The following is a 14,948-nucleotide window of genomic DNA, read 5'->3' as shown; positions in this document are numbered from 1 at the left end:
TTTAAAGCTTGGGAAATCTTTTTGTATCCAAATCCGGCTTTAAACTTCTTCACAACAGTATCTCGGACCTGCCTGGTGTGTTCCTTGTTCTTCATGATGCTCTCTAAGCTTTTAACGGACCTTTGAGACTATCACAGTGCAGGTGCATTTATACGGAGACTTGATTACACACAGGTGGATTGTATTTATCATTATTAGTCATTTAGGTCAACATTGGATCATTCAGAGATCCTCACTGAACTTCTGGAGAGAGTTTGCTGCACTGAAAGTAAAGGGGCTGAATAATTTTGCACGCCAGATTTTTCAGATTTTGATTTGTTAAAAAAGTTTGAAATATCCAATAAATGTCGTTCCACTTCATGATTTTGTCCCACTTGTTGTAGATTCTTCACAAAAATATACAGTTTTATATCTTTATGTTTGAAGCCTGAAATGTGGCAAAAGGTCGCAAAGTTCAAGGGGGCCGAAAACTTTCGCAAGGCACTGTATGTCTCCCTGTCTCCGTGTCTCCGTGTCTCCGTGTCACCATGTCTCCGTGTCTCCGTGTCTCCGTGTCACCGTGTCTCCGTGTCTCCGTGTCTCCGTGTCTGCGTGTCTCCGTGTCACCGTGTCTCCGTGTCTCCGTGTCTCCTTGTCTCCATGTCTCCGTGTCCGTGTCTCCGTGTCACCGTGTCTCCATGTCTCCGTGTCTCCGTGTCTCCGTGTCTCCGTGTCTCCGTGTCACCGTGTCTCCGTGTCTCCGTGTCACCGTGTCTCCGTGTCTCCGTGTCTCTGTGTCACCATGTCTCCATGTCTCTATGTCTCCATGTCTCCATGTCTCCATGTCTCCATGTCTCCATGTCTCCATGTCACCATGTCCATGTCTCCATGTCTCCATGTCTCCATGTCTCCATGTCTCCATGTCACCATGTCTCCATGTCTCCATGTCTCCATGTCTCCATGTCACTATGTCTCCATGTCTCTATGTCTCCATGTCTCCGTGTCTCCGTGTCTCCGTGTCTCCATGTCTCCATTTCTCCATTTCTCCATGTCACCATGTCTCTGTGTCTCCGTGTCTCCATGTCTCCATGTCTCCATGTCACCGTGTCTCTATGTCTCCATGTCTCCATGTCTCCATGTCACCATGCCTCCATGTCACCATGTCACTATGTCTCCATGTCTCCATGTCTCCATGTCTCTATGTCTCCATGTCTCCGTGTCTCCGTGTCTCCATTTCTCCATTTCTCCATTTCTCCATGTCACCATGTCTCTATGTCTCCGTGTCTCCATGTCTCCATGTCTCCATGTCACCGTGTCTCTATGTCTCCATGTCTCCATGTCACCGTGTCTCTATGTCTCCATGTCTCCATGTCTCCATGTCACAATGTCATAGTTCACATAGAAAACAGTCAATATATTTAAAAGGGTCCGTGAGAAAAAATGACATTTGTTTTCACTATGACCCATGACCCTTCTCTCTCTCTCTCTCTCTCTCTCTCTCTCTCTCTCTCTTTCTCCCTCTCTCTCTTCTCTCTTTCTCCCTCCTCCACCCTCGTCAGACGTGTCATATTTTGAAATAAATAGCTACCTGTAATAGTTGCAATGGTTTGATTTTGATCTTTAAACCAAGTGTTAGTTATGAGAGGACCTGGTTGTAATACAAGTCTGCATACACAGTGAATCCCCAGCCAGGACTGGATCCAACTGGAGTTGAGAGACCTTGTCAAGTCAACCTCTCCTTATAACAACATCTTTAGAACCTATTGATAGACTCACCACACACGTTCCTGAAATAGAACTGCTGCAGCCTGTCTGACCCTGGGCTGGCCTGACCTCTGACCCCAGTCTAAATCTATACTGTAGCAATGCACTGGAGGAAAACATGATATGAGTTTATCCTTACCTAGACCAACTCAGTGTCCTCGTGGTTTGAGTGTCCACTAGAAGGTTGGGAGTTCGATCCCTGTCAGTTATATCTAAGACTGTTAAAATGGGACCTGGTACATCTCTGCCTGGCACTCAGCATTAAGGAGATTATGGGTGAGGGCCCTACGATAGACTAATGTCCTGTCCAGGTGTTGTACTTGTATCTCACACTACAGAAGCAGGAAACAGGCTCCTATGAGTGATTTTGGTTTGCAGACAAGTCACCTAAGTCACAGACACACAAAGACACAGTTACAGGCAGACATACATAACAAGACACATACATGTACTATACATGTAGAAGGCAGGCGCATACATACGCTCTCTCCCTCCCTCTTCCTCTCTCTCTCTCCCTCTCTCCCTCCCTCTCCCTCTCTCTCTCCCTCTCTCTCCCTCTCACTCCCTCTCCCTCTCTCTCCCTCCCTCTCCCTCTCTCTCTCCCTCTCACTCCCTATCCCTCTCTCTCCCTCTCTCACCCTCTCACTCCCTCTCTCTCTCTCTCCCTCTCTCTCCCTCCCTCTCCCTCTCTCTCCCTCTCTCACCCTCTCACTCCCTCTCTCTCCCTCTCACAGACAGACAGGCAGACAGGCAGGCAGGCAGGCAGGCAGGCAGACAGGCAGACAGACAGGCAGGTCCTGGAGACAAACCAGCCCAAGCTAGCCTGGCCTGGCCTGCATCAGAGGGGATTGGGTTTGGCCTTTGTCTGTCACTGATACACTCATAAACACAGAAATAAATAGACTCCAACACATGTACAAGTGGTAATGTACTCACAGATACAGACAGTACAAACTACTGTGCAGGGGACACGCAAGCACAGAAACATTAGCAAACACATGCAATTGCGCACACACACACAAACACACGCGTGCACGCATTAGCAAACACATGCAATTGCGCACACACACATAAACACACGCGTGCACGCCCGCCAACACACTCTCTCCCTCTGGCCGGCACCTTGAGAAAGACTGTAATTAGAGCAGCTGCAGCACATCCTTTGTCCTCTAAACACTGGCCACTGAAGGAGGGACACACACACACACACCTGCAGGCCTACACACACACACACACACACACAACCTCAGGAGGGGCAGAGTCCTGTCATCTCTGACACACGGCTGGCAACGGAGAGAACCCCAGATGTCTGCCTCGCCCCGTGATACATACACACATTCCCTCATCCTGCCTTTGTTCCTGCAGCACAACCATACACACACTCTCCTAGAGTACATACACACACCATTCACACACTAACTATTCACACACACATTCTTATTCCATCAACATTCATCCATTAAATAACACTACCAAACACAACCTAAGTAATTAAGCACTCTGGACTCGACCTGGAGTGAAATGCACCTACTTTCCCACAAGAACCGGGTTAACCAGTCGAGTCCTGATCTTTCTAAATCTGGAGACCAACCCTTCTATTGACAGTATCTCTACACAGTAATCAACCACACCTTCCATCAGCCTGACTAATAGGCTGATCTCCACAAAGGCTGCTTTGTCGTTGTGTGAGAACAAGGGAGAGACATTACAATGAACTTTTATCAGCAATTACGGTGACAGTTAGACATGATGGCAAGTAGATGACATAACAGCCAAGTGCTACAATGACATTCTGAATGGGGGAAATCTGAGTGTTGTCAGGCCTAGTAGTTTCATTCTTACTGCATAATAAATGCATTGTGAGCGTAAAACACAGGCCTTATTTCATTGTCTCTCTCTGTGTTATACAAGCATCGTTCATATACTAAGGTATCATCCCTGTTAACAGAGCTAAACAGATGTCAGAGACGACTATGAAAAACGTCTTGCTCAAGTGGAGTTGCGAAACTCTTCAAACTCCAGTCCAACGTTGGGCTGGCAAGGCCTCCGTCCGTGTTGGTGTTGGCTTGTTTGGGTTTCCCAAGATACCATTTTCATATACAACACACCACAGGCCAGAACGGCAGACACACCCTGTGAAGCTTTGACCTGGTTCTATTTAGACAAGCTATTCGGGTTGCGTTCGGGACCGTGTAACGTTGCAGAACACTCAGAATGAAATGTGCTGGGGAGAGCAGACATGAATCTCTGTCGTGTAGAATTGAGAATCAATTCAGCGCAACACGATACATATCTATCTGCAACAATCGCTCAGATCTACACATCATCTGCAACTCTTTTACCTCTACACGACATTTCCATCTGCAAGTCTTTTACCTCTACACGACATTTCCATCTGCAACTCTTTTACTCTACTCTACATTTCCATCTGCAACTATTTTACCTCTGCTGACGACATTTCCATCTGCAAGTCTTTTACCTCTACAATATCCATCAACAACAATCACGACATTTCCATCTGCAAGTCTTTTACCTCTACACGACATTTCCATCTGCAACTATTTTACCTCTGTAGGCTGACATTTCCATCTGCAAGTCTTTTACCTCTCCATCAACGACATTTCCATCTGCAAGTCTTTTACCTCTACACAACATTTCCATCTGCAACTATTTTACCTTTCACCACTACATTTCCATCTGCAACTATTTTACCTCTGTAGGCTGACATTTCCATCTGCAACTATTTTCCATCAACACGACATTTCCATCTGCAACTATTTTACCAATATATCCATCAACAACAATTTCCATCTGCAAGTCTTTTACCTCTATCCATCAGCAACATTTCCATCTGCAAGTCTTTTACCTCTACACGACATTTCCATCTGCAAGTCTTTCAACTCTACTCTATAAGTAGGCTGACTTTCACCACTACTCAATATATCCATCAACAACAATCTTTCAACTCTACTCTATAAGTAGGCTGACTTTCACCACTACTCAATATATCCATCAACAACAATCTTTCAACTCTACTCTATAAGTAGGCTGACTTTCACCACTACTCAATATATCCATCAGCAACAATCTTTCAACTCTACTTTATAAGTAGGCTGACTCACCAATATACAATATATCCATCAACAACAATCTTTCAACTCTACATGTAACATTTTGGTAACAGTTTATTTTAAGTAAAGTTCTACCAACACGTATATCTGCAACAATCTTTTCCCACAGCTAATATGTGTCTCCAAAAACCTCCCCACTCAACATATCACATTTCAGACATTTTTAACACTGAATAATAACGCTGACTGAATCCCACCCTGGACCAACACTACCCACGTCCCCCCTCTCCTGGGCTTCATCCCTGCCCTGGGACCCGAGGCCGAACGTCTTCCACCCCCTCGGCTCCTGTCAAACCCGCTCTTCTCCTGTCTTGCCATTTTGTCTTTGTCGAATTGGAGCAAAAATGTTTTACTTTTTGAGTCAGAGGCCTGGAGAGATTGCAGTCTTTATCCAGAAGTAATGTTTTGTGGAGTCACCTCTTTCTGTTGGTGTAACTGCTGGGTGCGTGCGTGTCTGTCTGTCTGTCTGTCTGTCTGTCTGTCTGTCTGTCTGTCTGTCTGTCTGTCTGTCTGTCTGTCTGTCTGTCTGTCTGTCTGTCTGTCTGTCTGTCTGTCTGTCTGTCTGTCTGTCTGTCTGTCTGTCTGTCTGTCTGTCTGTCTGTCTGTCTGTCTGTCTGTGTGTGTGTGTGTGTGTGTGTGTGTGTGTGTGTGTGTGTGTGTGTGTGTGTGTGTGTGTGTGTGTGTGTGTGTGTGTGTGTGTGTGTGTGTGTGTGTGTGTGTGTGTGTGTGTGTGTGTGTGTGTAGACAGCACTTTTAGAGTCTGAAATTCCTTGTGTATACACCATCTGTCTGTCTGTCTGTCTCATCCACTCACAGACCTGATGATGGAGCCACGTGCATTTCCATTAGTAGGAAAATACCATGTGGGCTTTGAGGCATTAGATGTGTGCAGTCTGAGCAGCCGAGCCTCAAGTTGACAAAGGTCTTAACCTGAGACAAAGCTTCTAATCAGTTTTCTGGCTGGTTCAGATAGAACAGAAAAGTCTCCATAATCGAGAACCAGCAAACCAATGACAATACCTGTTCCAGACAGTCTCGTCACACTTGCTGTGGTATAGTGGCTCTATTCCACAGCAACTAGAGTAAAAACCTAAACAGCATATCATTTATCATCTGTTAAAGCATGCTATGTATTTCTTGGGAAGAATACAGAAATCCTTGCAAGTAGCCTACTATCTGTTCCATACAAGGCAGTCTATACCATTCTATGTTTATGTATTATTCAAATGATGACTTATTAACAAATAACAGCAAAAAGCTTCAGGTTTTTAACGGCCTTCGTTTCATATTCTGTTGTATCTTAATAGATTTCAGTCTGCCATTTTGACAGAAGACTCCGCTATTAACTTTGTTTGGATATTGACTCCCGTTCATCTATGGATTCTCATTCCCCGTAAAAAGAAAGACCAGCATCACGGGAATATGTTGCCAAGATAGGAAATATTTTATTACAGAGAAGAAAAAAACAACTTTTCTTCCAAAATATAGAAATCTGTACAACTTTCGCACAATCAATTTACATGAACTGTACACATTTACAGCAGTTCATCACGACATACCCAAGGAAAAGAAAATGAACACAATAAAGATGTACTGACATGAAATCACAAGGTAGAGTAGACAGCTTTTCTTCTTGGGTACGCTCAGATTTTTTAAACGTTTTTCTTGTTTTGTAAGTTTAAAAAAAACAAAGGATAAGTCTATCAGTACAGGGCATGGAAACTGATATTTCTTTTACCAAAACAGATTGGTCCTTGCCAACACTCCCATCACAAATGGCTTCACTTACGAAAATAGTTATCCGTGTTAAAACTAGGAAATGCAAAAGAAATACATCCAAACACCTCAAAACAAATGATTGGCACTTCCCATTGTGTAATGTTATGCATGTATTCTACCATATGGCGAACAATAGCAAGAGATTATAGAATATGTAAAACACCCTAAATGTGAAAGTGGCAATAATTCTAAAATCATTGATGAATCATTGACAACTATTCCCTTCACGTCTTAACATGCACAGCTTTTCCAGAAGGGTTTTTATTGAATGTCCCAGGCTTTTCCAGAAGGGTTTTTATTGAATGTCCGAGGCCTGAGTTTGGTAATACATTCCAGAAGAGACTCCTCGCGTCTCAAAAACGTCACAACTTCAACTTGACATATTTAGTGCATTTTATGTGCTATTACCTCCGACTATTCAAAACCACTTTTCACAACGTTTCTGAAACCTATGTGCGCAAAGGCTGAATGGATGCATTTACAGATCCGATATTGTGGACTAAATCAAATTGTTTTGGTGGTGGTGTTACTGTTGAGAAAGAGATCAAACCATTTCGGCATTATTTCCTTTTTGGTAGGTCTAAAAATGAAGTCAAATAGATGATCGGGATAGATGATCAGACTAGGGAGAAAGGGAGGGGGATGAGATGCTACCTCTGTGACTTTAAAATACATATAGCAAAAAGAGGGACAACTTGCTACGTCTGAAACACAGACCAATCTCATAACAACATCGATAGCTGGCATAATCGAAGCAATAGAGGAGCTGCAAGGTTTTTAAAAAGCTGGTTTTCAACCACAACAAAGCTCTGGGCTCCTCTCTCAGACATGTCCATCTGGCTCATGTGGAGACACTGCTTTTTCCACAGATTGCTGAAGGAGCACCAGGAGAAATGGAGAGAGAGGACAGTGAGGAGGAGGGGAGTGGATGAGGGAGGATAGGGTGTGCAGTGCATCAACAACCACAGATCCATTACCCATGATCCTCTGTGCTTAGGGAGCTTAAAGCAGCACATGTAGGTCTGATGGGCTGATGCCCAGCCTGGTCAGCTTAGCGGCTAAAAGCCCCGAAACCCCACAGCCTGTCACATCGTCTGTCTGTCTGTCTGTCTGCAGCGTGACCAACCAGGAGTGAGCTACAGGACGACTGACACCACCATCGTCCTATTGCACCCATGTAAACTAGTTCAGTGCTCAGCCTAAGAAACCAAGAAACTTGGACTGTGTACCGCCACTTCCTATCCTTTGACTCCTCTTTGTTGCCTGTCTCTATGTGGGCTCCCAGTGCAGACGGAGTGCGCTGAGTGCATGTGCTGGCTTTGCTCTCCACCGCCAAGAGGGGGTTGGTTGGGTGGAGGTTAGTTTAGAGGGGGCCGGAGGGATTGTAGCTGCCCTGGAAGAGAGTATCCGGCCCTGGCCCCCGCACCACCTCATTCCCTCCCCTGGTGCGAGGAAAGGTGATATGTGTTACTGCTTGCTCCGTACTGCTATTGGGGGGAGGGGGTTGGCTGGTTGGTTGGCTGGCTGGGGGTGATATGTGGCACCAGAGGGGCTTCTTGTGTCTGTCTGCCCTGACAGGCACACCTCCAGAGAGGGTCCAGCAGCACCTCAAACCAGGCTGGCTAACATTACGCTGGTTCTCTCTCGGTTCTCCAGAGAATGGCTCATAGGTGTAACATTGAAGTCCTACGTTGGGCAACGCACCCCTCACCCAAACTGACAGACAGAAGAAAGGAGAGGTGTTGAAAGCCTTGGACCCAGTCAGGGGCGTACAGACTTCCCTTTGGCTACACTCACACACCCCTCGACAGCTGCAGAGAGATCTATCAGAGTTCTATAAGTGTCTCAAATTGCCATCTGTGTGTGTGTGTGTGTGTGTGTGTGTGTGTGTGTGTGTGTGTGTGTGTGTGTGTGTGTGTGTGTGTGTGTGTGTGTGTGTGTGTGTGTGTGTGTGTGTGTGTGTGTGTGTGTGTGTGTGTGTGTGTGTGTGTGTGTGTATTGGGGGAGGGGGGCTTCCGAGAAAAGTGCCTTACAAACGGACAACAGACGCCTAACCTGTCACAAACCGCACCTACCTACCAAAACCTGAAAGGATCTGAATTAAATGCTTACAGTGTGAAATCTTTTTAAAACCTTCAGTTACTCTCCCAAATTCTATAGAGTGGGGTCTAGCCTGACGTAAGAGCTGTGAGTAATTTAAAAAAGAAAAGGAACTCATGAAAGATGACATTGGAGCGAATGGAATGAAGATGGTTTTCTCTAGAAGTACACATCCCACACAATCTAAATGTCAAAAGTGCATTCAATGTCATTTCATCTGACAGGGCCACAACAACCAAAACAAATGATCCAGATTTTGGTGAGAATATAGTGCCACCTATGCTACACTTTGAATTTGGAGAGGGCCAAAGGTCAGGGTGGGGATGGAGGGATATAAACAAAACGAGAACTTGATTGTGAATTTCAAACCAACATTCATCGAAGGGGAGGGGACAAATACCCAGCCCTCCCCAGAAAGCTACACATACATGGTTGGGGGTGTTGGTGGGGTGCGCTATGACACATTACTGTCCTTAGCAACAGGTGTCACAGCGCATTCCACTGCACTTCCATATGGAGGGGGAGGGGCTTCCTGAAGCTTGACGCTGGTATATGGGGCAGCCTCTGGGGGTAAAGAAATACCCTGTGGTCCAAAAACTGGGTTTTAGAAGAAAATGACTTAGAGCGTTTCCCCAGAGACTGACCTAGAAACAGGCACAGTCCGGACCTCAGCCCCTTAACTTCCTTCCTAGACAGGAAGTACACCCAATAACAACAGGAAGTAGATAAAAGGCTGAAATTCAACGGTATGGTTCTTGACAGCAGTTCCTTGAAGCTTTTGAGAGGGTGGTGGGGGTGGTGGTGACATGGTACCCACTGTAACCACGTGGAGAAGAAAGTGCAAAGTCAACAATGATAGACCGGTGTAAAAAAACGAAAACAAAAAGCAGCCCCTTCTCTGCGCTGTTTCTCTGTTCGGTTTCTTGGTTTGTTTTAGCTGCCCCCAACAACTCCACGCTCCACACAGTCCTCTCCGCGGGGGAAAAAACGAAGCCTCCGGTAGATCCCACAACACAACATAACAGACTATGGAGCGAGGAAGGAGAAAGAAATATCAAACCTACAAGGTTTCACCTGGACGATAGGCCACATCCTCTGCCTTTTCTCCTCCTTTTTTTCTCTTTTTAATTTCATTTCTTTTTAGCTTTAAAAAGGTTCGCCATCGACCAACTAGGGCGAAACCCACGACCCGACGTGGCGGGTGGCAGCCCTTAGCTGGACATAGTCATCATGTTGTAGGCTTTGGAAGGGCTGGTCCTACCCAGCATCCCCGCCGCCTCCTTGCAGCTGATGTGACTGTCCACCATGGGGGTCGAGGTGACCGCACTGCCTCCCGACGGCGCCGGGGCCACTGGCTGGGACTCGTAGAGCACGCAGATGGAGCCGTCCTCGCCGATGCGGTAGGACACCTCGAAGGGGTCCACCCAGAGGGTGAGCTCACTAGGCAGCAGCAGGTAGAGCTGATTGATGGTCAGGCCGATGCGCTGGCCTGCCTGCCCCACCAGGGGATCCATCTTGTGGTTGATGCGGATGCAGCGGTAGCCCGAGCCCTTGCATGGCCTGTCGGGGAACCAGTGGTGCTTGTATTGCTCTGTGGAGAAAGAGAGAGGAGGTTATTATCGGGTTACCATGAGTTTCATCATCATTGGAACACTATTAGGTTACCATGGTATTGCTTGTATTGCCAAAAAAGGGCACAGAGGGGGTAACTGTTGTTCTTCGGTTACCCTATAGTAGAGCCTGTGTAGTTCTGTATGAGGAGACAAGAGAGAGAGGGAGAGAAAGAAAGAGGGATAGATGTAAGAGATGCTGTCTGGTGTTTACAGGTGGGAGCCAGTAAGCTAAATCTCTGCTACTTTCAGACGTCTATCTGAGGGAGAAGCGGGGTGCAAAGCTGTCTGCACCTGATCAGCCTTAGTTCCTAGTGTGTGTGTGTGTGTGTGTGTGTGTGTGTGTGTGTGTGTGTGTGTGTGTGTGTGTGTGTGTGTGTGTGTGTGTGTGTGTTATGGGAGATTAGGATGCATGTGCTTTGATAAACATTGAATAAGGTCATAAATTGGGACATAAATGTGATTAATAGCATGATAATAACTGTATGAGGCATAGTTGGAATTTAAGTAATTGTATTGCAAATCAAACTATAATCATGTTTTATTTTATTATAGAGTTGCTGTAGTCTAAGGTAATACTGGTTTATGATGTTCTAAGCACACATAACTAATCTATCACCGTTATGGATTACTTACAGGTAATAAATGACATGATTCCATGGAAAATGGAAGGAAAAAATGATTGTTTATGTTTTACGGTATTAAACACCCCCCCCCAATAATGATTATGGAAAAGTAACGTTGCTTTAGATTGTCTTTTGATTGAATAAAGGTTTTATTCCTTTGTAGGTAATACATGACTCCATTGGAATATCTTATCTGCTTTTTTATCTGATATTTCTATTACCATGATATAATGACCAACTATTTATATTGGTATTTGGGTTACATGATATAATGACCAACTATTTAGCACAATACTGTAAGTTTCCACTTGCTAATATGTGTGTGTATGTGTGTGTGTAAAACAGACTGCAGACAGGGGCAGGCTTTGTTGTAGCGCAGTAATAAATCATAAGTCTGCTTATGGGGCTGATAAGCAGCAATAAACTGTTTGTCGCTCTGTAACCGGAGACTATGTGACACACAGCAGAGAGGGAGGGAGGAGAGAGAGAGAGAGAGAGAGAGAGAGAGAGAGAGAGAGAGAGAGAGAGAGAGAGAGAGAGAGGAAAGACAGAGAGAGAGAGAGAGAGAGAGAGAGAGAGAGAGAGAGAGAGAGAGAGAGAGAGAGAGAGAGAGAGAGAGAGAGAGAGAGAGAGAGAGAGAGAGAGAGAGAGAGAGGGAGAGAGAGAGAAGTTTGATTGCACAATCCCCTTCTGGCCGAGTGGCACAAAGTCCTCCATCAAACAGAGCGGAGCTGAACAACAACACTGAGGTGGTGAAGTCCTGGCCAGCAATCTGGGCTGGAGAACTCCCCCTCTTAAAGCCACACCGTCCCTTTAAATATGACGAGTGTGTACATATACCCGTTGGTGATTCACTGTGATATCATTCATATGGTATATCTATAGGGGCGTTAAGTGACAAACTAGGCTGGAAGAAGAGAGAAAATAGGTCACATTACTCATTTTAAGGAGAACACGAGAAAGAGAAGAGTTCTCATTCCTTCCCTGTTAACTCATCTTAGAAGACGCGCATGACTGCTGCTTTCATAGTATAATAGTAGCCTAACGTGGAAGAATTAAATTAGAAAACCGCTTCTCAGAAGTCTAAATTAACCTAACATCTCTAACAATACTCACATTTACTGTGTCTTGTGTGTGTTTGTATATATACTGTATGTATGTGTGCTCGATATGCATCTGTGTGTGCGTGTGATACCAATCATCCTATTTTCTCCACTTAAGACTCCTCAGTATCGAGTTACCCCATTGGTGCATGGTGACTAAACTGGCTGTGCTGCCTGTCTGTTTGCCTGTGTAAAGCCTCTGAACTAGGCCAGAGCCCGGAGAACACCTGTCCTGCACAACACCCCTGGTAGATAATGTCTCCTTTGTGTTATCAGTAGAACTCTGTGTACTGCACCCTAATGGAGGCCTTGGCACTCGTGAAAAAGCACCAGGCACCTACGATGGGGCTGATCTTTTGCACCACAAAAGAAACGAGGCCTCTGAGAACGGAGGGGCCTATTCTAAAACCAGGGAACGGATGAGTTTCAACTATATATTTTAAATAAAGTAGTTTTCCAGTGCTTCTTTAAAGCCAAGTGCTCTAAGGTTATTATGTGGCAATAAAATGTGTGGAGGCTTTTTATCAAATACACATTTGGCTTTGTTTGGGGCATTATTTGGTGATTTCCACTGGTCTGTGGTGGTGTGGTTGGGGGAATTATTGCAGTTTCAGATTGGGTCACTGCTCAAACCTTGGTTAAGCAGGGGACTGGTAAACAGGAAGTCCAAATGGTTTACTAACTAGTTAAGACAATGAGCAGTTTCAATGTGGATATTTAGAGCAAGTAAGTCCCCCTATACACAAACAACGCCTGTTTATTGAACACACAGACACAATCAGCTGTGATAATGAAGCTGTAAGCAACAGTGAGACGGCTGGCCTACTTCAGCAGCGGCAGGGGGGCTTCACAGAGTTGTTTATGTCACTCGGGAAGACGTATGAAAAATGGGGGTGAAGGAGGAAGACGGCCACTTCACAAAGTCGCTTTGCAACTTGTTTAATTAGATAATGTCCTTCCTACACTCCTCCCCCTATGAAATCCTCTTCCAGCCCCAACCCCACCGCTACCAACCCCCCACTTACCCTCTGACGGCGGCCATTTTGCTCCGTCTGCCTTCAACTTTGGCTGTTTACAAACTGGAGCTAAGCTCAAGACTACAGTTTCCACTCACTTTCTATGCTAATCCTGCACAAATGGAAAATGTTTAGTTGAAAATGGCGTAAACGAAAGAGTTTGTTGAATAGAAATAAACAATTCTGTAACCTGATATGCTAAATGTGTAGCCAACATCCGAAAGGCTCTAAAATTATATGAATTTGAACGTGAATGGCATTGCAGATGACACAGCTGTTGAAAAACATGTTCAAATTGAGGTCATGGTGTAGGTGTTCAGTGTTTAGAGGGACAGACACTTGGTGTTAACTGCCAGACGTATGCCAGGTTTAGACTGTCTGTATATTTACAACATGAAATATAAATAAAACGTAATTTCAGTGGTTTGTACAAAAAAAGGATGCCAATAACGCATAGTATAGTGGCTGTGTCGATCAATGTATGTGTCCTTATTACAGAGTTAACGTGATTCACTTAGCCAGAATGTCTACATTAGAACATATTGTAAAGAAATACCTTTCCTTTACTCATACATGTTGGTCAACGGCGGGAATCTATACGGGCTATTTATTCTGCATTTGTTATTTACCTTTTGGTTCTCCAATTTCGATTCGATTGAGGCTCGCTCAAGAGGATATTTATTTTTTATTTATCGATTAAAAGATGTGGCAGGCTATAATAATCTTATAACAAAGATAACCAGAATCCTATGGGTCTGTTATTTTCCTGATCGAAATGTTATATATATTTTATTTTGCCTTCTCAAATTCATATCCTCCTACGTTTTCTTGTCTGCATTACGTAATTCGATAGCCTAATTCAATTCACTGGGTATAGATTTCTCCCATCTTTATGTTAATTAGGAGTTTATCGACCAGCTGAACTGGTACTATCGAAAGGTGCACTTCCTTGTTGGAACAAATAGAGTCTGGCTTTATTCCACGTTATTACACTGTAACTAAACTCCAGACATGAATTAGGCGACGATGTATCTGAATAGAACATGGTTGATTCGATCGATTGAATATTGTTGATTGAAGATTGTTGTTCGCCTTATCTATTCTTGTCTCTTTTTTTTCGTGGTCGGGGAGCGCTTGTGTTACTTTCTGAACAGAGACGCGAATCCCTTTCGGAATGGGATTACAGCACAACAATTCGTTAAAATCATATTCTTAACACACAAAATGACACAACACCAACAGAGGTCATAATCTAAAGTAGCATTGGAAATGTAGGACAAAACGAGAAGCACATGTCTTACCTGACAAAATATCCTGTAAACTTGCGCTGAATGATTGAAGCTGTCTGTCATTTACGTGTCCTTTTATCCGCAGAAATCTCGACAGAAACCCGACCGCGGCGCTAATCTCTGGTTTCATCGTTCCCCGAGCACAAAGGGTATGCATTGAGAAGGCAACTGCGACGACGATTCGTGCGCTTTTCCTTCATATGATTCCGAAAAGTATTCGTTGTTTTTCTCTCCACGTTCGGATAATGATCCGTGTCTTTCACTTGTTTTATTTCTCTGGCGCCTATGCTGGTCATTTATTAGTCGAGGTAGGGACGTTTCGGAGGGTACTACGTGTGCCAGGACGGTACAGTGTGGTGACGGCTGTTGGGAAATAGAGGGGTCTTTCTCTAGGATGCCACGTTGAGGCACCCTTTCAATGTCACTTTACTCCACCAGAGTGAACGAATGTGTTGAAGGAAAGGGGTTTTATATCGCCCCCGCCGTCGGAGGAAAGCGACAGCGCGCAGCTACAACAACAAAAAAAGGCTCGCCAATCCCGTCCACCCGAC

General features: G+C 44.8%; 1 protein-coding gene across 1 annotated transcript; it reads right to left on the bottom strand.

The window, feature by feature from the left end:
• Positions 1-6,295: 6,295 nt before the first annotated feature.
• LOC123994381 (protein BTG1-like) lies at positions 6,296-14,859 on the bottom strand. Its single transcript, XM_046296902.1, has 2 exons — positions 14,410-14,859; positions 6,296-10,344 (listed from the first exon to the last, which is right to left on the bottom strand). Exons 1-2 carry the CDS (start codon positions 14,552-14,554, stop codon positions 9,965-9,967), a joined length of 525 nt encoding a protein of 174 aa, XP_046152858.1. The 5' UTR covers positions 14,555-14,859; the 3' UTR covers positions 6,296-9,964.
• Positions 14,860-14,948: the final 89 nt, after the last annotated feature.

Source organism: Oncorhynchus gorbuscha, linkage group LG14 (assembly GCF_021184085.1).
Source record: "Oncorhynchus gorbuscha isolate QuinsamMale2020 ecotype Even-year linkage group LG14, OgorEven_v1.0, whole genome shotgun sequence".
NCBI classification, from domain to species: Eukaryota; Metazoa; Chordata; class Actinopteri; order Salmoniformes; family Salmonidae; genus Oncorhynchus; species Oncorhynchus gorbuscha.
This window is presented reverse-complemented; position numbering and strand designations above follow the sequence as displayed.